This window comes from Rhinoderma darwinii, chromosome 3, assembly GCF_050947455.1.
Source record: "Rhinoderma darwinii isolate aRhiDar2 chromosome 3, aRhiDar2.hap1, whole genome shotgun sequence".
Classification (NCBI taxonomy): domain Eukaryota; kingdom Metazoa; phylum Chordata; class Amphibia; order Anura; family Rhinodermatidae; genus Rhinoderma; species Rhinoderma darwinii.
This window is the reverse complement of record NC_134689.1, coordinates 21,885,848-21,910,339: the sequence shown is the minus strand read 5'-3', so window position 1 is coordinate 21,910,339 and position 24,492 is coordinate 21,885,848. Positions and strand designations below refer to the sequence as shown.

Genomic DNA, 24,492 nt, shown 5'->3' with positions numbered 1-24,492 from the left:
TGGTTTATAAATTATACATTTTACTTCTCTATTTCAGGATAATGCACGGCATTCAGTCATACTTCATTATGAAAACGATGATTCTATATCTGTACGAATGTTAGTTGTTGAATTAAAAGGAAAAATAATTATTGCACACATTAATACATTCAATTATTAGCCAGTAGGAAGTAATCTACCAGGAGAGCTGTCGTCGGGGGAGGGTCAGTAACGCAAATATATCTATTCAGTATTCAGTGCACGTTTAATACATCACAAACATTTTCCTATGTTGACGCAGTGTTCCGAGATACCTGGGCCTGTCAGGGCATGCTGGGAGTTGTAGTTTTACAACAGCTGGAGAGCCATGGGTTGGAGGCCACTGGTCTAAACGATGGTTCACAAAGACATGGAAGATAACCATCGCAAGATTATGACTTCCTTATATTTAAGTGGACATTTTTATTTTGCTACTAAAGCTGAGAGGTTGCTGCGTATTTGTAGTGCCCCCCCCCCCCTGCCCTAAAATAAGGAGCTTTTTTTTTATATGGTTTTAATACTATCCTGGTTATGGCAGAAAAAAGGCGGCAAACACACGAACCTGCGTCAAAAGCCCAATCAAATTACAGCACTTTGGTATTGTTTGAATGATTTTTCCTACAGAACAATAAGGTGTTACTCTGTTTTTTTGGGTGGATCAGGAATGCTTTGAGTCAGAGGAGTAAAATTCAGTAGTAAAATGTGTCTGTCATAGGCCTTGGTTTGCTTGAATATCAGATCTGTTCCATGTAGTCGGTCAAATACTCCCAGCACTCCATAGCACTGGTTAAATCTAGAAGAGAAAGAGTGGAGAGATGGGTAAAATATACACAATTAGTATATATGTTTAAATCTATACATAAAACACATCTACTGAATGGGTTAACGAGCGTTCACAAAACGCTCGCTCCCGGCAATTGCCGTGTAAACATGGCAACGATCGCTTGTTCATCGGCAGATTGTATAGTTTAGGCGGCATAAAATATCGCTGTCGGCAGGACGTCACTGTGTAAACGGAGACGTGCTGCCGATGTGATAGAAATGTATGGGGACGAGTGATCGTAGTAACGACTGCTCATCCCCATCCATAGCTCCGTGTGAAAGGAGCAAACGACCGCCGATCAACGAGCCTTCTTATTGATCGGCGCTCGTTTACACGGCCCTCGTCGTGCCGCGTAATATGACCCTTACTGCTAATTTTTACAAGATATAATCAACTAGACAAATCCCAAAGGAATCAAAAGTAGCAGAGTTTAGCAGTTTTGCCTGGAGTGCTCCTTTAAACACACTGTTTTGGGAGGAAGCTATAGATATTAAATGGGGACACCAAGTATAACGATTTCATGAGTGCTCTCCTATACAATTTGCCTTCAACCACGTGCATACATACTATTGAGGCAGACAAGGCAGCTACTATGGGGCCCTTGCTCTAGTTAGGACCATACCCTTTGTTACCTGTGCAGGATTCCACTGAATCGTCAGTAAATAAGAGGGTGGTGAATTGGCACAAAGGTGGCAAAATCCAGCACCATACCGCGCAATCTTTTTTGATCTTTGCTATGGATGCCCCCTCTTTTCTATGTACGCCACTGCCTCGGACCTTTGAAAATGGAAAAGAGTTACGAATCGCCCTTCTGCTGTTGGAAAAGTAACTTATGTGGTACTGAGCAGATTTTTGTTTTGCCAGTCACATATGCCCTCTAGATCTAGAACCCAGCTCACGTTTATCTCTTGCACTGGGATTCTTCATTGCGCTTGACATGGGCCCCCTGCCGCACATCATGTGATGATAATGTCACTTAGGAGATATGTAACAGGGGTTAGCTGCACCATCTATCCTATGGATAAAGCGGCCCTGGGCAAGTGAATAGCCTTTTACATGGGCCAATGCTCGGGCAAACGAGCGTTCAAATGAAACAGGGCAACGAACAGCCGATGAACGACCAAACGCTTGTTCGTCGGATGATCCGATCTTTTATTCGGCCAATAAAATGGTCGTTAGTCAGCAGCACATTTCTCTGTACACAGGGAGATGTGCTGCCGACATGATGGAAATCTATGCGGAAGAGCGATCATAGTAACAATCATTCGTCCCCATGCGTTACCGATCACAGCTCCTTGTGATTGGAGCAAATGAGCGCCGATTGACAATACAGCGCGTCGATCAGCGCTCGATTTTATGGCCAATATTGGGCTGTCTAATAGGACATTTAGAGCAGGAACCTAATCCTATGGTTATATGTAGGGTTGGCTGAGATGTGCAAAGAGTGGATCTTTCACTCCTCACTCTACAAATATGATAAAAAATTTTTAGTTTTAAAACTTACTTGAGATGATGAAAGTCATGAAACTCTGGGGACGGCAGGAATGGCAGGTGGTATCCGCAATGTGATATGGTGGTCGTAATCAGAGCAAGACAGAACCACAGCATGATGGTAGCCACATGGGATCCCATCAGCATTGGTCCGGCCATGGATGGTAACATGTTGGAAAACTGCAGTTTGAAAAAAAGGAGCCCGGTGACTGACAAGTATATATCGTACGTACAAGATAAGTAATAACCCTTATATACATATGAAGATGTATCTGCCTGCAGTTCAGTGATGTGATTTCGCGGTTTTCATTCTCATGGATAGTGGTAGAATCCTCATAATGTTTGCCATATCTGTATTTATAGGAGACTAAATATTAGGGTATGTTCACACAGGGCGGATACGCTGCGTAAAAGCACACAGCACATCCACCCCGGTCACTGCAGGGAATTCTGGCTGAAAAACCGCGCTAAATTGTGGTTCACACCTTACAAAAGTCAAAACTTTTGAATTTTTCCGTTGACATGACATAGGGTTTGTTTGTTTTTGCAGGGGGAGTTGTAATTTTTAATGCCACCATTTACTTTGCTACATAATATACTGGAAAACTGAAAAAAATATATTTTTGTGGTGAAATGGGAAAAAATAGCGATTCCTTCATTGTTTTTTGTGTTCCGTTTTTACAGTGTTTATCGTGCGGTAAAAACGACATGTTAACTTTATTTGTGGGTCAATATGATTACGGCGATAACAAATTTATATCGTTTTTATGGTGTACTACTTTTACAAAGAAGAAACCATTCGTTGCCATATTCTGTGAGCCATAAGTTTTTATTATTCTGTTGATGGAGTGGTGTGAGGGCTTATTGTTTGCGGGTGAGCTGTAGCTCTTACTGGTACCGTTTTAGGGTACATACGACTTTTTGATCAATTTTTATTCAATTTTTTTGCGGAGCTATGGTTTTGTTTTTGTTTTACAGCATTCATCCTGCGAGTAAATAACGTTATATTAGAATAGTTTGGAGTTTTCCGGACACTCGGTACTAGTAATGTTTATTTATTTATTTTTTATATTATTTTAGGGGAAAATGGGAAAAAGGTTGTATTTTTACTTTTTATAAATTTCATAGTTTTTTTAAGTCCCCCTAGGGATGCAATCGTTTGACCGCTGGTACAATACACTGCAATACTTACAGTGAAGGAAATAAGTATTTGATCCCTTGCTGATTTTGTAAGTTTGCCCACTGTCAAAGATATGAACAGTCTAGAATTTTTAGGCTAGGTTAATGTTACCAGTGAGAGATAAATTATATTTTAAAAAAAACTGAAAATCACATAGTGAAAATTATATATATTTATTTGCATTGTGCACAGAGAAATAAGCATTTGATCCCTTTGGCAAACAAGACTTAATACTTGGTGGCAAAACCCTTGTTGGCAAGCACAGCAGTCAGACGTTTTTTGTAGTTGATGATGAGGTTTGCACACATGTTAGATGGAATTTTGTCCCACTCCTCTTTGCAGATCATCTGTAAATCATTCAGATTTCGAGGCTGTCGCTTGGCAACTCGGATCTTCAGCTCCCTCCATAAGTTTTCGATGGGATTAAGGTCTGGAGACTGGCTAGACCACTCCATGACCTTAATGTGCTTCTTTTTGAGCCAATCCTTTGTTGCCTTGGCTGTATGTTTCAGGTCATTGTCGTGCTGGAAGACCCAGCCACAAGCCATTTTTTATGTCCTGGTGGAGGGAAGGAGGTTGTCACTCAGGATTTGACGGTACATGGCTCCATCCATTCTCCCATTGATGCGGTGAAGTAGTCCTGTGCTCTTAGCAGAGAAACACCCCCAAAACATAATGTTTCCACCTCCATGCTTGACAGTGGGGACGGTGTTCTTTGGGTCATAGGCAGCATTTCTCTTCCTCCAAACACGAGTTAATGCCAAAGAGCTCGATTTTAGTCTCATCTGACCACAGCACCTTCTCCCAATCACTCTCAGAATCATCCAGATGTTCATTTGCAAACTTCAGACGGGCCTGTACATGTGCCTTCTTGAGCAGGGGGACCTTGCGGGCACTGCAGGATTTTAATCCATTACGGCGTAATGTGTTACCAATGGTTTTCTTGGTGACTGTGGTCCCAGCTGCCTTGAGATCATTAACAAGTTCCCCCCGTGTCGTTTTCGGCTGAGCTCTCACCTTCCTCAGGATCAAGGATACCCCACGAGGTGAGATTTTGCATGCAGCCCCAGATCGATGTCGATTGACAGTCATTTTGTATGTCTTCCATGTTCTTACTATTGCACCAACAGTTGTCTCCTTCTCACCCAGCGTCTTACTTATGGTTTTGTAGCCCATTCCAGCCTTGTGCAGGTCTATGATCTTGTCCCTGACATCCTTAGAAAGCTCTTTGGTCTTGCCCATGTTGTAGAGGTTAGAGTCAGACTGATTCATTGAGTCTGTGGACAGGAGTCTTTTATACAGGTGACCATGTAAGACAGCTGTCTTTAATGCAGGCACCAAGTTGATTTGGAGCGTGTAACTGGTCTGGAGGAGGCTGAACTCTTAATGGTTGGTAGAGGATCAAATACTTATTTCTCTGTGCACAATGCAAATAAATATATATCATTTTGACTATGTGATTTTCAGTTTTTTTTTTTTTATATAATCTATCTCTCACTGGTAAAATTAACCTAGCCTAAAAATTCTAGACTGTTCATGTCTTTGACAGTGGGCAAACTTACAAAATCAGCAAGGGATCAAATACTTATTTCCTTCACTGTATGTATATTAATTTTTATTGGTTCCTATGGCTCAAGGGGTGGATGATGGAGTGACAGAAGGCCCCCCCCTTATATTATCGGCTTACATGCCGCAGTCGCTATTGATCGCAACATCTAAGTGGTTAAAGGGGTTTTCCAGCCAATAAAAATGTATGGCCTATCCTCAGGATAGGCCATCAATAGTTGATGGGTCGGTGCCCGAATGCCGGGACTCCCACGATCAGCTGTTTTCAAGGGGCTGCAGCGCATGTATAAGCGCTGTTTCCCCTTAATTTCTTCTTGCTCATTGTGAATCTTTGACACTCATTTAGCGGCGAATCACAGGTATTGCAGCCTTCTTCTCCCATTGAGTAGAATGGAAGAGTTGAAGGCTGCAATACCTGTGAATCGCCGCTAAATGAGTGTCGAAGATTCACAATGAGCAAGAAGAAATTAAGTGGAGCGCTGCGGGCCCTTCAAAACAGCTGATCTGCGGGGGTCCCAGGAGTCGGACACCGACCCATCAACTATTGATGGTCTATCATGAGGATAGGCAATCAATTTTTATTGACTGGAAAACCCCTTTAAACCCATTCCACCTCCCTCCCACTGACTATTACATCAAATGTCAGTAAGGGGTTAGAAATGTGAAAATTGTTTTGTAATATCTTACTTCTATGCTGAGATATGATCGCTTAAAGTTACAGGCCCCAAAACCTGAGGCTGCACTACTGAGAGATTCTAATGACAAAATGACCTCTTCTGAATTCGTATTTGGAGCAGTGTTGTCATGGAGACCTTGACTTAAAATCAACACAAAAGTCTCCTTGAGAAAATTGCCCCTGAAAGAAATCAGATGGGATCGTGTTGACTTCTGAATACCTGCAGTAGTGCAGCCTCAGGTTTTGGGCCTGTAAGTTCAAGTGACTTTATCCCAACATGGAAGTAACATATTAAAATACAGTTTTCACATTTTTCATGTACACTTAAGGGCCTTTAATATAGCTTTTTCTATTTGTTATGGCTTATGCTTACAATGTGCTCCAATGGATGAGCATACAGTGACACCACTCCTACAGGTGCTGTCCACTCATGGTGCTGTTTGTGGATATGTTTGTAAATGCTTGGGTGATGGAACAATCTGTAGAAGAACAAATAGTTGCTCATTTCTGCTCAATAAAAATATTTCTTTACCACCTAGAAAACCCCATTTATACATTATACATAAAACTCAATTATATAGTAAGCTCCCTCTATTGGCTGCATGTAGCCAGTATATTATATTTTAAATCTATGTCTATGCAGGCGATTTGGAGCTCTATTTTAGAAAAACTTAGCTCTGACCACGTTGAATATTAAGAAATTAATCAGCGTAGAGTTTTTGACCTAAAAAACATATGGTGTTAAAAGGTGGAGATTCACTTTAAGGGTACTGGGTTACACAGTTTTCTTTAAATTCACCCCATTGTCTTCCTCGTCATCATTACCTGTGTGAGTAATAGAAAAGGATTTCTTCAACCAGCACAAAGACTGAGAGTTCCAATAATACCCAGTGAAATGTGGGCAACTCTGTACCACAAGGGTTGCCCCGCCACTTCATAAATATGTACATGAGGAGAACCATGGGAAAGGAGAGTAAGATCTGGTTTAAGAAGACAACCTTGACAGCATGTTTGAGCTTTTCTGGGTCCACCTGGATATCAAATAGAAAACAGTTACATTATAAGTATTATATTTCGGACTTAGAATACTCTAGTAACATCGTACTCCACCCACTTTTCCTTTACATATATGTGTTTTTAATTTGGCCATCTGTTCAAGGTACTGTTAGAAGTTTATTGTGTGTCATTTAGGTTACAGAAGAGTTCTGGAAATGGGTTTTTGAGAAGAACAGTGAAAGTTGGACGGTAGGAGACACGGGTTAAAGACAAGTTACTTAAAGGAATTCTCCACTATTGCTTCTTCTGGCACTGTATCAGAAGTAAACCATCCACTCATACAAAGAATAAATAAAATGTCTACTTAAAATTGTACTTCAGTGATTGGGTCATAATGCTTTTTAGTGTGGCCGTTCAATTATTAACACTGTTGTTTTGCCGCACTGGAGTCCTGAGTTAGAGGGGCTTTCACATCTCATAAAGTGCTTGCATATCACTAAAATATGCTATCACTTTTAAGACTGCTAGAGCCCCCACTTATCCTAAAAATTCAGAACTGTTTTTACCTGCACAGCGGCACTCCCAGCCACTGACTGTGAAGGGAACTGCAGCACGACCCCATTCAAGTATAAGGGGTCGTGCTGCAGTCCCCTGATAAGCCGGTGGCCGGGAGCACCGCTATGCGTGGAAAACTTTGAAGGGGACGCAGCTCCAAACCAATGCTGCAGTCCCTTTATTCTCAGGATTGGTGGGTTCCCGTCAGTCTTACCCCCACCGATCAGAGAGTGATGGGATATCTTAGTGATATGCTATCACTTACACTGCAGAATATGTTGGCGCTATATAAGCACCGAGAAATGAATGACCTAGTCACCTCTAGCAAGTAAAATAAGAGGATTTGGTTCTTCATACATACCGGTTCATTCTTTCCAGGTTGAATTCTATATCGAGCTATAAAGTTTGGTTTTCCAGTCAGGTCAGTCAACATCAGGATTGCATTGTATATCCAAAAAGAAAGGCTAGGAATCACCATGGCCCCTGAACAAAAGGTGAAAAAAATATATCACACCAGGGAGGGCTAACCCACCGTTTACTTATATTGCCACTGTCGTTACTGTATACCTCCAAAAATTCGGATACCCAGTCGCGGAACATGTTTAGTCAACCCCCAATACATGTAGGAACGCCCTCAATACCTCCCATAAGCGCCAATTTTGGGACTCATTTGCAAAAGTCCAGTCCTTTTGAAGTCCATTACTTGGGTCAATCCTCGAGTACAGAAAACAGGGAGGTTGGGAGTTATCAGATACTGGTCATACCTGAACTGTGAGTGAATAACTAGACGGCCTGCTCATAGTAAGACATTCATTGTATCTGGTAAAGTAATTGATGAGTCTTACTAAGATATGGTACCCTGTAGCCCCTGTGAGTTTATGAGTGCCTTAAAAAATAGCTGCTTCCATGAAAACACCGGTAATCTGGATTAAAATACCAGCATCGCCTAACTATGCCTGGAATGTATATTAGCAGACATCAGGGGGATACTACAATAAGTCACAAGAAAGTCTGTTTTTTTTACTTCTACAGTAATTATATATACACTTTTAAAAAGAGTTAATAGATGAGTGTATAGTTACATACATAAAAATACATTTACAATCGCTACCGGATTTACATGTCAGGAGCCTGCAGGCACAGATAGACTGGCGCCTTAGTTTTCCGCCGATCAAGTAGGTCACACCTTAAAGTGGTTCTGTGCTTTGGACAATTCCTACTTGTTAGGAGTCCCCTAACAATAACTTTTGGATCCCAGCAATCAGCTGTAATCTGTAGCAAAATTTGGCAGTAAGGGTTCAATTTCCCTGCAGTGCCACCTCAGGGGAAATTAAGCATTACACAGAGTCTATTCAAATCAATGGGTTGTCTGTGTGATGTAGGAAAGGACAGAGCGAGTGATACTTTTTGTAATTGCTCTTCACTCTGGTGAAGAGATGAGGATCCTGAACAGAGGACCCCCCTCTACTAACGCAGAATTCCCCAATAGGGTATTGAGCAGAACATTGGACTTTTCACAACATTTAGCGTACTCTGCAGTCCTCTACTTGTTCCTCCCTGGGTGTCATCTTCTTACTCCCACAGTACTGTTACTGGCAATTAAACATATTACTAGACATCATTTACATATGATTGTAGCCTGTTCAGTATAGGTAAATTTTCCCTTAAGCAGCCACCCCTCTACCAGAACCACCTATAGGCATATGCCTACTATACCTGGCCCCGATTACATTACAATAGCTAAGCACATTATACAGGTACATATTGACATAGACTCACCCAAACAGTATAAAGCCAGTTCATTACCCCCATAATAGTTGTGCAGCTTTCCCCATAGGGCTTGCCAGAAATCTCCAGAAGCACCCCAAAAATGCTGTAGATGCCTAGAATGGAAGCATGGCAAAGAGAAGACAGTTAATAAATAAGCACAACACAATCCTGCACTGGTACGTGTAAAATCAATTATAAACTGCTAAAACTATCCAGCGTGAATATGTCTCCCCCTCTAGCATCTTCATTCATATATATTTACCCCTAGATTTAAAGGGGTTAAATGACATTTTATACTGATGCCACGGTTATCCTTAGGATAGGCCATCAATGTGTGATCAGTAGGGGTCCCACCCTTGGGACCCCAACCAAAAACTGAACGAAGGGGCTGCAGTGACACTACTTGTTGTTCATGGTTGGTTTGTGAAGGTTGTGGTTCTGGACGGCAACTCCATAAGTTAAAATGCCCAATTGATGATTGATATCTGCCTTGGTCTGTGGCCTGGTCTGGACTTCTATGGATGGGATGCAGATCTGTCGTTTGGCATGAATGACTTTCCAAGTCTGCACCCAACGACCAAAAAAATCCAGCAGATTAACTTTTCCACAGATATATGTCTTGGGTCGGCGTCTGTTACACGCCTTCGCGTCATGAAAAGGATCCAATGGGCATCAAAAAATGGTCTAACTCGTCCAAAATCTCTAGTGTATATTCAGCTTACATCCGACTTTCCTTTATCATTGTACAGGGTGGGCCATTTATATGGATACACCTAAATAAAATGGGAATGGTGGGTGATATTAACTTCCTGTTTGTGGCACATTAGTATATGGGAGGGGGAAACTTTTCAGGCTGGGTGTTGACCATGGCGGCCATTTTGAAGTCGGCCATTTTGTATCCAACTTTAGTTTTTTCAATGGGAAGAGGGTCATGTCACACATCAAACTTATCGAGAATTTCACAAGAAAAACAATGGTGTGCTTGGTTTTAACGTTACTTTATTCTTTCATGAGTTATTTACAAGTTTCTGACCACTTATAAAATGTGTTCAAAGTGCTGCCCATTGTGTTGGATTGTCAATGCAACCCTCTTCTCCCACTCTTCACACACTGATAGCAACACCGCAGAAGAAATGCTAGCACAGGCTTCCAGTATCCGTAGTTTCAGTTGCTGCACATCTCGTATCTTCACAGCATAGACAATTGCCTTCATATGACCCCAAAGATAAAAGTCTAAGGGGGTCAGATCGGGAGGCATTTCTTCTGTGGTGTTGCTATCAGTGTGTGAAGAGTGGGAGAAGAGGGTTGCATTGACAATCCAACACAATGGGCAGCACTTTGAACACATTTGATAAGTGGTCAGAAACTTGTAAATAACTCATGAAAGAATAAAGTATCGTTAAAACCAAGCACACCATTGTTTTTCTTGTGAAATTCTCGATAAGTTTGATGTGTCACATGACCCTCTTCCCATTGAAAAAACTAAAGTTGGATACAAAATGGCCGACTTCATGGTCAACACCCAGCTTGAAAAGTTTTCCCCCTCCCATATACTAATGTGCCACAAACAGGAAGCTAATATCACCAACCATTCCCATTTTATTTAGGTGTATCCATATAAATGGCCCACCCTGTACATTGTATGTTTTCTGAATAGCATATAAGTGCTTATAACTTATATACTTTATAGTATCAAATATTATATTTATTTAATAGGGCCTGTCTAGTGTCAGGTTCCCTTTAAGTGTTGTTTTCCCAATATAAAAATGTAATACAAATTGGGAAACCCTCTTGATTCAGACAAACCAAAAAGAATAGCGTTGCCTGTGGAACTTATAAAATGGGAAGGACAAAGCAGAGCAGATGAGAAGAGAACCTAAGAGTGTAGAAAATAGTGATACTAGAAATAAAAAAATAATAATTTTATATTTTAATTTTTTTTTATTTTCCATTTAACAGCATAAACTTGTGTCAGAAGACCTGGTTACGAGACTTCTGGAAGCTGCGCGGCGGTTATAGTTCCCTACAAACCCACAATGAAATATACAGACTGATATATTACTGAAGTATGTAGTAATGTAGTATAGGAATTCATATAAAATAAGAAAGTAGCTAAAAAAAATAAAATCCACATTTTGTTATTTTAGGAAAATCATTATTTCAAGAAAATAAAATCAAGTAATTTAAATAGGTATTACCTTTTTTTTGCCATGTCACGATTACTTTAAAAAGGATTTTATCTATTCAGTGACTTCCTACAATGTTCTACTCTATTTTCTTTCAGGTTTTACAGAATTTTTGTTTCTCAAAACTCAGCTGGTTTCTGCCTTGGGCAGAAATACTTCTGGAGCTACTAGAGATCATCAGTCTAGATGCATGGTCAAAGATGCTTTTTGTGTGTTTGATCAATGCTCTTATACAGTAAAATTTTTCATGCCGTCAGCTTTTAGTAGAGAAATTCCATCATGGGGATCCATCCTTCTTCTTGACAAAGAAGAACCCGGCTCCGGCCGGGGATGAGGATTTACGAATGAAGCACCTCTCCAGATACTCCTTAATGTAGGTCGACATAGACTGAGTCTCTGGTAGGGAGAGAGGGTATATTCTACTGCAAGGAGGGGACGAATCAGGAACCAAGTCGATCGGACAATCATATGCACGATGAGGCGGCAAGGTCTCTGCTTCCTTCTTGTGGAAGACATCAGCGAACTGAAACAAACAAGGAGGCAACCCTGCCAATGACTGATGCGGAGAAGGCTGCGGTGGATGGATATTACCCAGACAGCGGTCGAGACACTTGGGACCCCACTGGAGAACCTCTCTGGAGTTCCAATCCAGGACTGGGTCGTGAAAACGGAGCCAAGGCAAACCCAGCAGCACGGGGTTGATGGCCTTGGGCAGAACAAACAGGGAGATGAGCTCAGTGTGAAGATCTCCCACTTGAAGTTTCAATGGCTTGGTCACGGAAACAACTGGGTCAGGCAAAGGTAGTCCATCTACCGAGGCTACAATCTACGGCCTTTCCAGGCGGACAGTGGGCAACTGGAGAAGATCCACAAGGTTTTGACAAATGAAATTAGCTACAGAGCCAGAGTCCAGGTAGGCAGAAACCGGATGGAGCCTCTCGCCAGCAACGATGGTCACGGCAATAAACAGTTTGGAAGATTAAATGCAGTAGCACCCAGGGTTCTCTCCAACCAAACCTAGGCGTTGGGGTTTTGGGTTCTGTGGACACAGACGCACGACATGGCCAGGGAGGCCGCAATACAGACAGAGTCCAGAGGTGCGCCTGCGCTGTTTCTCTTGTACAGACAATTTCAGGCGATCCGCCTGCATCGGCACCTCGGGCGTAGCAGTAGATGAAGGCAAGAGGGGTTGTTGGAAGTTGGGCACCAATCAAGGAAGTCGTCTCACCTGTTGCACCTCATGAGACCTCTCCCTGAGCCTTATATCTACCTGAGTCAGCAGAATCAGGTCGTCCAAGGCAGGTGGTAGGTCTCGGGCAGCAAGTTCGTCCTTGATCCTGGGCGACAGGCCATGCCAGAAGGAAGCCACCAAGGCCTTATTGTTCCAGGACAGCTCTCCTGCCAGGGTCCCGAACTGGATGGTGTATTCGCCCACGGAGGTGTCCTCTTGGCGAAGGTTGAAGATAGCCGTGGCTGCCGACGAGACACGTCCTGGCTCCTCAAAAACAGTACGGAACAACTGCAGGAACCCCTGGAAGTCTCGGGTCCCTGTCGTTTCCAGATTGGGTTCGCCCATGCCAGGGCCCTGCCAGCAAGTAGAGACATGATGAAGGTGATCTTGGTTCCGTCCGATGGAAATGCTCGGCGTGCAGGGAAAAATGGATATAGCATTGGTTCAGAAATCCCCTGCACGTACTTGCGTCTCCATGGAACCGAGAAGGTAATAGCAGCGAGAACCGGAAATCCGAACTGGAACCGCCAGGAGATGTAGCAGAAGGGTCGGTCGGAGGAGCTTGTATAGAGGCAGGAATGGAAGCAGCTAGCGCCCCTAGCTGCTGCGCCATGGAGTCCAGTGCCAAAAGAAGTAGATCCTGTCTTGTTCGCAGATCCTGCAGGTCCGCCTGCATGGCTTGGGAGGGTGACATGCCCTTAAATTGACCAGTGGAGTCCATGGCCTGAGCGGACTGTCACGAGGCGGGGTGTGGACCCACTGGGCCGTACTGCGTAGTGGAATGGCAGCTGGCCAAACAGGTATGGTACAGAGTCTATAGTCCAGAAAAGGGTACCTGAGGCAATGTAGGCAGTAGCAAGGCAGGCTCGGCTGGGACCAGGCAGCAGGCAGACGTCAGGCGTGGTGCAGTAGAACAGGCACGGAGATGCAGCAAAACACGACAACAGTTCAGCACGGCAGTAGACCAGGATGGTACTGATAGCACGGGAAACAGGATACAGGATACAAGTATGGGGAACACTGGGAAGCTGGAAGACACTTAGGAGACCATTTGCAAGACAGACTAAGGGAAACAACAACAACACTCAGGCGAGGATAAGAAGGGCTGTGACCCTCTAATAGTCCAGGAATTCAGGAGTTGATAAAGATGATTTCCTCCGGGAGACAGGCTCGATACCCGTAAGTGAGTGTCGGCGCCTCACAGGGGGACGACGCAGCACAGCAGCAGGACGTCCATGGCCGCGGTCGTAGAGGGGTAAGTTAGAACGACAGACCGTGGCCATAGACGTTACACCACTCCTCTGAACATGTCACTTTCTCCCCACTTCTAAGGGGTCCAGGTTTTGCTCTCCTTGAACCAGGTTGTGTCTTGCATGAGAGTGGTTTCAGCAGACCTGTCCTTAATTTCAGCTTTGGTTTTTGAGGCCATAGTTTTGCAGCACTTAGTATCTATCCTGTCCACCTCTCCCTGTCATAGAACTTTGCAAATTGTCGGTTCTTAGCAGATATTATCATGATTCTCCATACTGTTCCTGTTTTTGATTATTTGATCTTTTTGAAAGTCTGTAGTTATCTCCCTTACACAAATACTGGCCCATAGTTTTTGCAATCTACCCACACATTTACATGTTATTACCCATGGTCCTGTTCATTTAAGTGGTAAAAAACTTTACAGGTCCTCAGCAATTACTGGGGAGTGGTGGATGGCAGCTGAATGGCGGGTTTGGTCCCTTTTTGGACTCAGCGGCACAGGCTATACTGGAACCTATACTGCCCTGCTGGCGTCCCTGCACGTTTTCCATCAATTTTTTAATGCCAAAAAGAGTGTCCTGGTTTTGTGTGTTTCAATATGTATCATGCCCACTGTTGTGTGTCTTCCACTGATGTTTGCATTCATTATTTTCTACAAAATCCTTACTATGTACTATACATATATATTTCCACTCCAAAATGTCTTGTTTCCTCACCATGTGACTGTGTTCCTGAAAGCTGCAAAGGTAAGAAGCCCTGTACCCAATACAAAGGCTGTTTTCTTCACGGAGTCCCAAACCTGACCATCCTATGGAGTAAGAAAGATCATATTCATTGTTGATTAAATGTACATGAGCAATATTTCATCAATATTATAATGTATTATTCATCTTACCTGGTTCCTACGTTCTGGGAGGGCCAAGGTCTCACTTTTGCCCATCTGTAAAGAAACAGAATCCCACAAAGTTAATGAGACTCTGTCACCTCCGAAAACCCCCCTAAACTATAGTAATCCATAAATAGCTTAAAAGATGCTGATTCTGAATCTACAATTTTTATCTTTCTACATCTTGCATTTCCCCTCTGTAAGCTGCAAACGGCCCGGATTTATGGATTACTGTAGTTTATTGGGGTTTCGGAGGTACTATCTCTGACTAATCCCTCTTGGCCACTGGAACTTCTGTACCCACAACGTCATCTCTTCTATTTGGCACCTTGTAGATGCTTTAAAGGGTAACTAAACTTTTAAAAAACTTTTGACATGTCATTGTGACATGTCAAAAGTTTTGAACGGTGGGAGTCCGAGCACTGAGACTCCCACGATCACTAAAACAAAGTGGCAGTAGTGCTCGGGTGAGCGCTGTACTGCTTCATTTCTGAACGTCTTTCCTCGGAAAGCCAAGCAAGTGGTGTACAGGCTCAATAGGAAGTCTATGAGTCCATACACTACTCGCTTGGCTTTCCGATCGGTGGTGGTCTTAGTCCTCGGACACCAACCGATCAAAACGTTTGACATGTAACAATGAAATGTCAAAAGTTTAGTTACCCTTTAATTTAAAGGGGCTGCGCAAGGTTCTGAATCAATTTACCATAATGTACCATTTTTTTATACAAAGTTCATCACACTAAAGACTTGGACTAAATTTATCTGGCTACAACTCCAAGTCAATTAAATCATGGTTTACTTGCTCTAAAAATGGCCAAGTAAAGTAATATTTGAATATGAATTCATAAATTTCCATTCACGGATACCAAAGGCCGCTAAAAAAGAAAACAAAAATACCATGTAAATATCCTGTGTGAACGTGGCTATGTCCTAGTATAATCCCAGCTTTATTATCCTTTCACCTGTCCTACTATCTCATCGTAGAGAAAAAAACACCAAGGACAGAAGAAAAACACTGACAAGAAGGATAGATAGGGCCTCAGTACATTCGTTATCATGTTAAGATTAAAGTTTCACATGAACCAGAGCAGAAACTGTCAGCATATCATTTACACTTTTGTTACCTGCAACTAATAAAGATATAAACTGATGTGTCCGCTCAATATTGGAATCATATTGGAACCTCTATAAACATTTACGAATAGATATGACATCTAATCAGTGAGGGTCCAACCACTGGGACCCTTACCGATCTTGACAATGGAGATGCCCAGTTTTTTCCCAGAAAAGATGTGCCAATGCATGCCATCCCATTAAAATGGAGCTACGGAAGCAGCTAAGTCAGCACAGCCACTCTTCCTGTGGGAACGAGCATGGAGAACCCCTATTTTTGGTTGAGATTACAGTTTTTGGACCCCCACCAATTAGACTTTTATTGGACTGTTACCTGAGACATGTCAGATGTCATTGTTGGGGGCTGCACTATGTGACCCCCCCACCAATTACTAGAATAAGAGGTCGTGGTGCTCCTCCAATCACTGTAGCCCTTCGTCTTCAAACTCAGAGATTTTTTGGATCTCTGAGTGTGTAGTCGGAGTCTTCGATTCACTGCAATGAGACTGATTACATTAAATGGAAGATTTCCGTTCCAGTGATCGGTTGGGGTCACAGGGCGCACCTCTCAAACAATGACATCCCTTCATACAGATATGTTTTTATATAAAGCGGATTTCCACCTAAAACAGTACATTTTCCATGTATTAGTGAATTAAAAGTTAGGTAATTACCAAAGTTTGGTAATTTTCTTTCATTTACTAACATCATTTTTTTTATATCTTCTATGCTGAGATATGATCGATTGAAGTTACATGCATAAAGCCTGAGGCTGCACTACTGAGAGATTCTAACGACAACATGTCCCTTTCTGATTTTTTGCAAGGTACTTATGAGCATGGAGTCCCTAAATATCACAATATCTATAATATTTTTTGGTCATCTTAGCTCTCAAATGTTATAAAAAGTGATCAAAAGTAAAGTAGGTACCAATAAAAACTACAGCTTGTCCCGCAAAAATAAGCCCCCACACCGCTCAATCCACGCAAAAATAAAAAAGTTATCACTCAGAATATGTCGATACAAAACTATTTTTTTTTAACAAATAGTTTTTTTTTTGTACAAGTATTGAAAAATATAAAAATTTTTTTTTTATATATTTGGTATAACTGAAATTGTATTGAGCCGCAGAATAAAGTTAAGTTGTCATTTTTACCGCACGGTGAAAGCCGTAAAAATGAAAGCCAAAAAACAATGGAGGAGTCACCGTTTTTTTCCAATTTCAGACCGCAAAGAATTTTTTTCCATTTCCCAGTACATTATATGGTACTTTAAATGATGGCAATAGAAACTCATGCCGCAAAAAATAAGCCCTCACACCGCTCTATTGACGTAAAAATAAAAACGTTATGGCTCTTGGAAGGCGGGGAGTGAGAAACAACAATGAAAAAATGGGTTAAGGATCTATTTTGCAACATACGTATGCAAATGTATACAAGTCCGGTGTCAGGTTCCAGGCCCCACTGGGCTTGTGGGGTCCATTGCAACTAATTAAATTTCTTATATGCTTATCAAGCCAAGACGCTCACTGTGAATCTGTTGCCTAGGGCCTACATACAACTGGAATCGGCCCTGTTTGAAGAAACCATCTTTTACTTTAATTTATTTGGACTAAAATAACAAAACATACATGAACCCATTGGCTTTGCTTAAAAGGGTTGTCCAGTTTGGAAAACCCATTTTCATACACCCTATTAATTCTGAGTTAATAGAGGGGGGTCCTCTGTTCAGAACACTCATCTGTTGGCCATAGTGGAGAGGTGTTCCAATGAGCGTCTCTCGCTCTGGAGGACCTGTCCTGTCCTGTCCTGCATTACACAGACAACCCATTTATTATAATGGGCATTGTGTAATTCTCAATTTCCCCTGTGGAGGTGCTGCAGAATTAAACCCTTAAAAGGGGTATTCGGCTTGTAGAAAATGATCAGCTATTCACTGTTAGATCGGTGGGGGTCTGAGCATTGGAACCCCCACCAATCGCTAGAACTATTCCCCCCAGCAGCAGGAGAAGGGGTTGAATGGAGCGGGGATCCAGCATGCGCCCTTCTGCTCAATTCGAAGTCTATGGCAGTGATGGAAACTGTTGAGCTCTGTGGGGGAGGGATAGGGGAAACGGGATAACCTCGTTATGGTGATCGGTGGTGGTCCCAGCAGTATGTGATCACTTGTTACATCCGGAATACCCCTTTAATTTCATGTTTCCACAGTAAGGAGACACTTTGTGATATACTTATTGTCAAGAAACCCTTTTAGAAAATAGGGTTTGTATATAAAAGTACATTCCCTTTACGTTTCCCCAAAGTCTATATCACAAACAGTGGATGTCCCCTTTGTATGATCATATTAAGGAAATATAGCGCTCATGTATGGAACCAGCACTGATAGAAATTGGAGGAGCCGTCAACCAGCAAACAATTAGATTGTAATTTACATGTTGATGCTGGTAATAATATGGTAATATGAAAACTAGAAGTATCCGTGATATTAATAGAAAAGGTTATCAATAATTTATCTTCCCATTACAAAGTTCAATGTACAGTGCAGGAATAGCAGAACTTGTCTGTCATAAACCCGAAAAAGAATAAATAGATCGATGTCCTTCTCGGAAAAGCATACATCCAGACAATGTATGTACACTAACCTGCTGCAAGACCAGAGCTTAGAGCTTTGTGTAGTCACATAGTTAATAAGGTTGAAAAAAGACCGGTCCATCAAGTCCAACCTATAATCCTACCAGAGGAAGGCAAAACCCCCTTGAGGATGATGCCAATTGCCTCATTAGGGGACAAATTCCTCCATTACTCCAAACGCGGCAATCAGAATAAATCCCTGGATCAACGTCCCATCCCCAAAATCTAGTACTCATAACTTGTAATATTATATTTTTCAAGAAATGCATCAAGGGCCTTCTTGAAATTGTTTAATGAATCCACCATCACAGGATGTGGCAGAGAGTTCCATAGTCTCACCGCTCTTACAGTAAAGAATCCTCGTCTGTGATGATGGTGAAACCTTTTTTCCTCTAGACGTAGAGGATACCCCCTTGTCATTGTTACAGGCCAAGGTGTAAAAATATCATTAGAAAGATCTCTGTATTGTCCAGTTATATATTTGTACATTGTAATTAGATCGCCCCAAAGTCGTCTTTTTTCTAAACTGAATAACCTCAAGTTTGATAACCTTTCTTGGTACGGCAATCCACTCGTTCCCTTAATTACCTTGGTTGCCCTTCTTTGCCACCGTTCCAGTTCAGCCATGTCCTTCTTATACACGTGTACAATGACGTAAAGGCTATGTCCACCTTTACAACCATTGTTTTTGGTTCCAATTCATCTAAGGCCCTGTGCACACGTAGCATAAATGCTGTGGAATTTCTGTGTGGAAAGTCTGTAGCATTTACACAAGATAAGTCGACATGCTGCAGATTGAGAATCGGCACCGCAGGTCAATTTATGCATTTTTTCCCACAACATGTGGATGAGATTTGTTCAAATCTCATCCATTTTGCCCCTACTGTAATACTCTGCAGAATTTGTCTGCAGGAGGTCCAGAGTTAAAAAAGAAAGCAACTCTGCAAGTCTTTTTTTTTTTTTTTTTATTTCAAATTTTTTATTTTCAAGAAAAGAAATGGGGATACAGAAAAAGAAAAAAAGGGGGGTGACATGGGTACAGCAAAAGCCCACAAGGGCTGAACATTTCAACCTATATTCCAACAACAATAAGTAAATATACAATCAAAGTCCTCCCATCATTGCGCAGTCGATATGCTCCAAGCCTTAATATAGCAAGACAAGAATATCAGTATTACACCCTCATCCGCTCCTCCATACCCACATCTCTGACAATTCTTAGTACCGATAGATCCAAGTAGGAAAGTAAACAAAGGGTAGACAGAGTGGAGAAACAAAGGCGAAAAAGGGGAGAGAGGGGGGGAGGGGTGGGGGGGGGGGAGAGGAGGGGTATAGGGAAATCTTAAGAGGGAAAAGGGGAGATATTCTCCCCCCACGTTCCCCCCCCCACAGCACGTCGCATATCAGAAAGACCTCAAGAGCTCCCTGGATCTCCGCTAATCCGTTCACCCATGACCCTCTTATATCTGTCCGACTTACAGAAGTCAAACCAATAGAACCAAGTTTTCTGAAATTGCGTTGCTCGTTCAGGTGCCGAATGTAGCAACTCCTCCATTCTCCGAATTTCGTGGATGCACTCCAGCCATTGTCTAGTCACCGGAGGCTCAGAGGATCTCCAACCCACCGGAATACAAGCCTTAGCTGCATTCAACAAATGTCTTACTAGCATCTTCCTGTAACGCCCCACAGGTATATCGTGGTGGTGCAGCAAAATCCAAGCCGGATCATCTCCCAACGAGATTCCTGTGATTTCCAAAATGATTTCTTGAACCTCTGCCCAATAAGTGCGAAGTTTCTCACAACTCCAGAATGTATGTAAAAGTGTTCCCTCTTCTCTGCCGCATCTCCAACATAAGGGAGAAACCTCCGGGAACATTTTATGTAGCACATGTGGGACTCTGTACCACCGGGATAGTATTTTAAAACTAGTTTCCTGTTAGGCGTTAGTAATAGACGCCTTATGCGTGAGGAGCATGATCTTTTCCCTTTGCTCTTGAGTTAGTGTAATCTGAAGATCTCTTTCCCACTTCGTGATATATGGTGGGATAAAATCCTCAGCAGGAGTGAGCAGCACGCAGTAAAGACTGGACAGAGCCCGTCTCACATGCCCCGTTTGAGAACACCAGGTTTCAAAGGGAGTTAGAGCTCGATCATGGGAAGCCGGTGTCGGTAGTCTCGACAAGTAATGAGTCAATTGCAGCACCTGCCACTGGGACGCTTCCGGGAGACCCTCTGGCTGGGAAAGCTCTGTTCTACGTAGCCAAGCACCGCCCCTGTAAAAATGACTTACTCTAAAAAGCCCCTGCTGTGCCCATATCCTAAAAGTCTGATCTGACAGACCCGGGTCAAAATCCGGATTACCCAAAACTGGCGTGAGAGGTGATAGCAGTTTCGATATACCCTCTCTACTTCGTACCTTTCTAAACACCTGTAAAGTTGGATATATGGTAGGGTGATCCCTTAGCAACCTCCAATGATTCACAGCCAACCAGGGTAGACCTTTCAATGGGATGTTTGTAAAACCTTGTTCCACCGCTATCCAATCTTTAAAGGGTTCATGGCGGCACCAATCCACTACTCTGGCCAAATGAATGGCATGATAATATTGTTCCACATCAGGCAGCCCAATCCCCCCATGACGCTTGGCCCGTACCAGGATTTTCCTCTGAAGTCTAGGGTGTTTGTTGGCCCACACAAATGAAGTATATTGGTATACCGTTTTAAAAAAGGAAGAGGGTATCTTAATTGGCAGTGCCTGTAGCGCATATAGGAGCCTAGGTAGGACATTCATCTTAATGATGCCCACTCTTCCAAACCACGAGAAGGTTCCCTTTGTCCACCGGGCCAAATCCCCCTTCAACACCTGCAGGAGCGGCGGGAAATTGAGTTGAAATGTCCGCTCTACACAACTCGGTAGTCGAATACCCAGATATTTAATCGAGTCACCTGTCCACCTGAAGGGAAAGTTGACACCTAAAACCCTTCCTTGATCCCGTGAAATGTTTAAAGTCATCGCCTCCGACTTCTGGAAATTAATTTTAAAATTGGACAATGATCCATATATCCGAAATTCTTTCATAAGGTTGGGCATAGAAATATGGGGAGAGGTTACAAAAAATAGTAGATCATCGGCATACGCGGCCACTTTTACAGATTTATCCCCATCTTCAAACCTTGTACATTAACATTACCCCTGATCTTGCATAAAAAGGGTTCTAGCACTAGGGCAAAAAGCAGAGGTGACAATGGGCAGCCCTGCCTCGTACCGTTATGAATCTGAAAAGGAGAAGAATAGGTACCATTTACCCTCACAGAAGCCGAAGGCGAGGAATACAAAGCACCCACCCAAGTTCGCATGTTGAGTCCCAGACCCAGGAATTCCAGAGTTCCAAACAGGAAAGGCCACCCAACTCGATCAAAGGCCTTTTCTGCGTCTGTAGATAAAACAATCGCAGGAGTTTTCTGCAAATTGGCCCAGTGGACAAGATTAAGCGCCTTAGTCGTGTTGTCTCTCGCTTCCCTAGTTGGAATGAAACCTGTTTGGTCTCCATGGACTACTGTGGTCATCAATGGGGCCAACCGGTTAGCCAATATTTTGGAAAACAATTTCAGATCCACATTGAGCAAGGATATTGGCCTGTAACTAGTACAAGAGGAGGGGTCTTTTCCTTCTTTTGGAATGACCACTATAGTAGCGTTCAATGAGTCTGAAGGGACTGAACTGCCCGATGATATGGCGTTGAGAGCCCCCAGAAATCTATCCGCTAGTTGAGCCATAAACATTTTATAATAGCTCACCGTCAGTCCATCTGGGCCCGGGGCTTTCCCTGGTTTAGTGTAACTCTGCAAGTCTTGATTAAAAATCTACCATTTTATGTATACAGCTTCTATACAGACCTATGTGTCTCCATGGTTACAGACTGCTTAAAAACACTGTGTAGTCTGATCATGCAGTCATACTTCAATCTTTCCCCTCCTTCATACTAAAGCACAGTAATCGGCTACAGCGATCATGTGTCAGTACTTCATGTCATCACTGCACGGAAGTTGCGAGGAATCACGGAACTGTCGGCGCTGGACCAGCGTGGGGCTTAAAATGTATGTGCCTATTTATTATTTTAGGCCAGCTGTTATAAGAATTTCTGAAGTAGATTAGGGTCGCTCTAGAAGCTAACATGAACAATTTCCATAATAATATTCCAAGTAGCAGATTTCCATGATTATATATATCAGAGGACTATAGACTATAACCGGGGTTCAGAAACCTGCGACACTCCAGCAGTTGAGAAACTACATCTCCCAGCATGCCCTGACAGCCAAAGGTAATATTATTTCAGCCAAAGGCTATCAGGGCATGATGGGAATTGTAGTTTCACAACAGCTAGCGTGACGATGGTTGCTGACGCCTGGACTATAATTTGAGGCAGTCTACCATTTGTCTATAATCTGTGGGTGTACTCAGCAGTAAGTTTAACATTTTCCTGCAGCGCCACCACAGGGGATATGAAGCATTACACTGTTCCCACTGGAACTAACAGGCTGTTTGTGTAATGCATGTATGTACTGGGTCCTCCAGAGTGAGGGTATGTTCACACGAGGGCGTCCGTAACGGCTGAAATTACGGGGATGTTTCAGCCTGAAAACATCCCCGTAATTTCAGCCAAAACGGCATGTGCAGGCGCTTGAACGCCGCGTCCATTACGGATGTAATTGGCGCTGCTATTCATTGGAGTCAATGAGTAACGGCTCCAATTACGGCCAAAGAAGTGACAGGTCACTTCTTTGACGCGGGCGTCTATTTACGCGCCGTCATTTGACAGTGGCGCGTAAATTACGCCTCGTGTGAACAGACAAACGTCTGCCCATTGCTTTCAATGGGCAGATGTTTGTCAGCGCTATTGAGGCGCTATTTTCGGACGTAATTCGGTGCAAAAACGCCCGAATTACGTCCGTAATTAGTGCGTGTGAACATACCCTAAGAGACACTCTTTGTAAGCACCCACAGCATAGCTACAGGAGGTGCAAAGGTAGCAGTCACATCCAGACCCTGAAGTCTGGGGGGGGGGGGATCCACAAGCCCCTCTTCTACATAAGATCACCGGTGGTATTATAAAAAGCAAACGTTTAAAGTTGCACCTCTGGTAGACGTTCTCCAGCCGGACTAATATATGAGGGTCCTGAATGGGGACTCTCCTCTTATAGGGTATCTTATGTTCAAAGTCCAAATTATAGACCAGATGCTTTCGGATCTGATACAAGTCACTTGTTTTTATTAATTAAACAATGTAATAAAATATAATCGAATGTTTCATTACAAACCCCTACAGGTATAACTACACACATGCATGGCTTTCAAGTAGCAGTCAAAGCCAATCCAACCAATCCAGTGATAATAGGGACAACAGATCACGTCACGACAGTACGGAAAATAACCCTTTGTACTCAGCCGATGCATTTTCTGCATTACAAGTCATAAGTTCTGATTTGTGAAACTTCAGTAACCACTTCCACCTTCGCATGCTCGCCCTTACCTCTGCTTTCTTTGGCCGCTCTTCCTCAAGGCTCAGTCTTCCCTGGTATAAGCAGTCTGGCTTCTCGGCTGATCTTTATTGTTATTTCTTTTGACAGCCTTCCAAGCCTTGTCAGAGCCCCCACCTACCCGTGATGCAGAGCCAAAGTGCATTGAGTTAGGATAGAGCGATGAAACACCTTTTAAAGCTACAGTGTTTAAATGAACAGACAAGCATTATAACTTTAAGAAAGACACCGTTTGCATTCTGTTGTATTGTATATTGTCTCGCTTTAAAGGGTTTGATAAATTATCATAATAGAGTTTGAATAAATCATCATCAGTCCGAGGAAAGCCGATCAGAAACTAAGCGGCTCAGCGCTCACCCGAGAAATTCTGCTGTTTTGTTTTAGCGATCGGTGGGGTCCTTAGGCCTCATGCACACGACCGTAGCCATGTGCACAGCTGTGATTTTCGGGTCGGCCTTCAGCGGACAGTCAGCCGCGAGCCGCCCGCAAATCGCGGGCCATGCACATGGCCACGGCCATTATTTTCAACGAGCTCGGACCGCAGAAGACGGCCGTAATAAGACATGTCCGTTCTTTCTGTGG

The 24,492-nt window shown here is 42.9% G+C and overlaps 1 protein-coding gene across 1 annotated transcript; it reads right to left on the bottom strand.

The window, feature by feature from the left end:
* Window positions 1-24,028, bottom strand: FAXDC2 (fatty acid hydroxylase domain containing 2). The gene is made up of 9 exons (XM_075859884.1): window positions 23,904-24,028; window positions 14,639-14,683; window positions 14,460-14,551; window positions 9,085-9,188; window positions 7,667-7,788; window positions 6,580-6,785; window positions 6,128-6,233; window positions 2,346-2,512; window positions 1-811 (listed from the first exon to the last, which is right to left on the bottom strand). Exons 2-9 carry the CDS (start codon window positions 14,681-14,683, stop codon window positions 655-657), a joined length of 999 nt encoding a protein of 332 aa, XP_075715999.1. The 5' UTR covers window positions 23,904-24,028; the 3' UTR covers window positions 1-654.
* Window positions 24,029-24,492: the final 464 nt, after the last annotated feature.

Excerpts from the sequence above, each read along its gene's own strand:
- FAXDC2 (XM_075859884.1), bottom strand. The coding sequence starts at position 14,683 with ATGGGCAAAAGTGAGACCTTGGCCCTCCCAGAACGTAGGAACCAG. Across the intron at positions 9,189-14,459 it reads TTCAGGAACACAGTCACATG|GCATCTACAGCATTTTTGGG; the intron begins GTGAGGAAACAA and ends CTTCCATTCTAG. Across the intron at positions 6,786-7,666 it reads AACCTGGAAAGAATGAACCG|GTGGACCCAGAAAAGCTCAA; the intron begins GTATGTATGAAG and ends TTTGATATCCAG.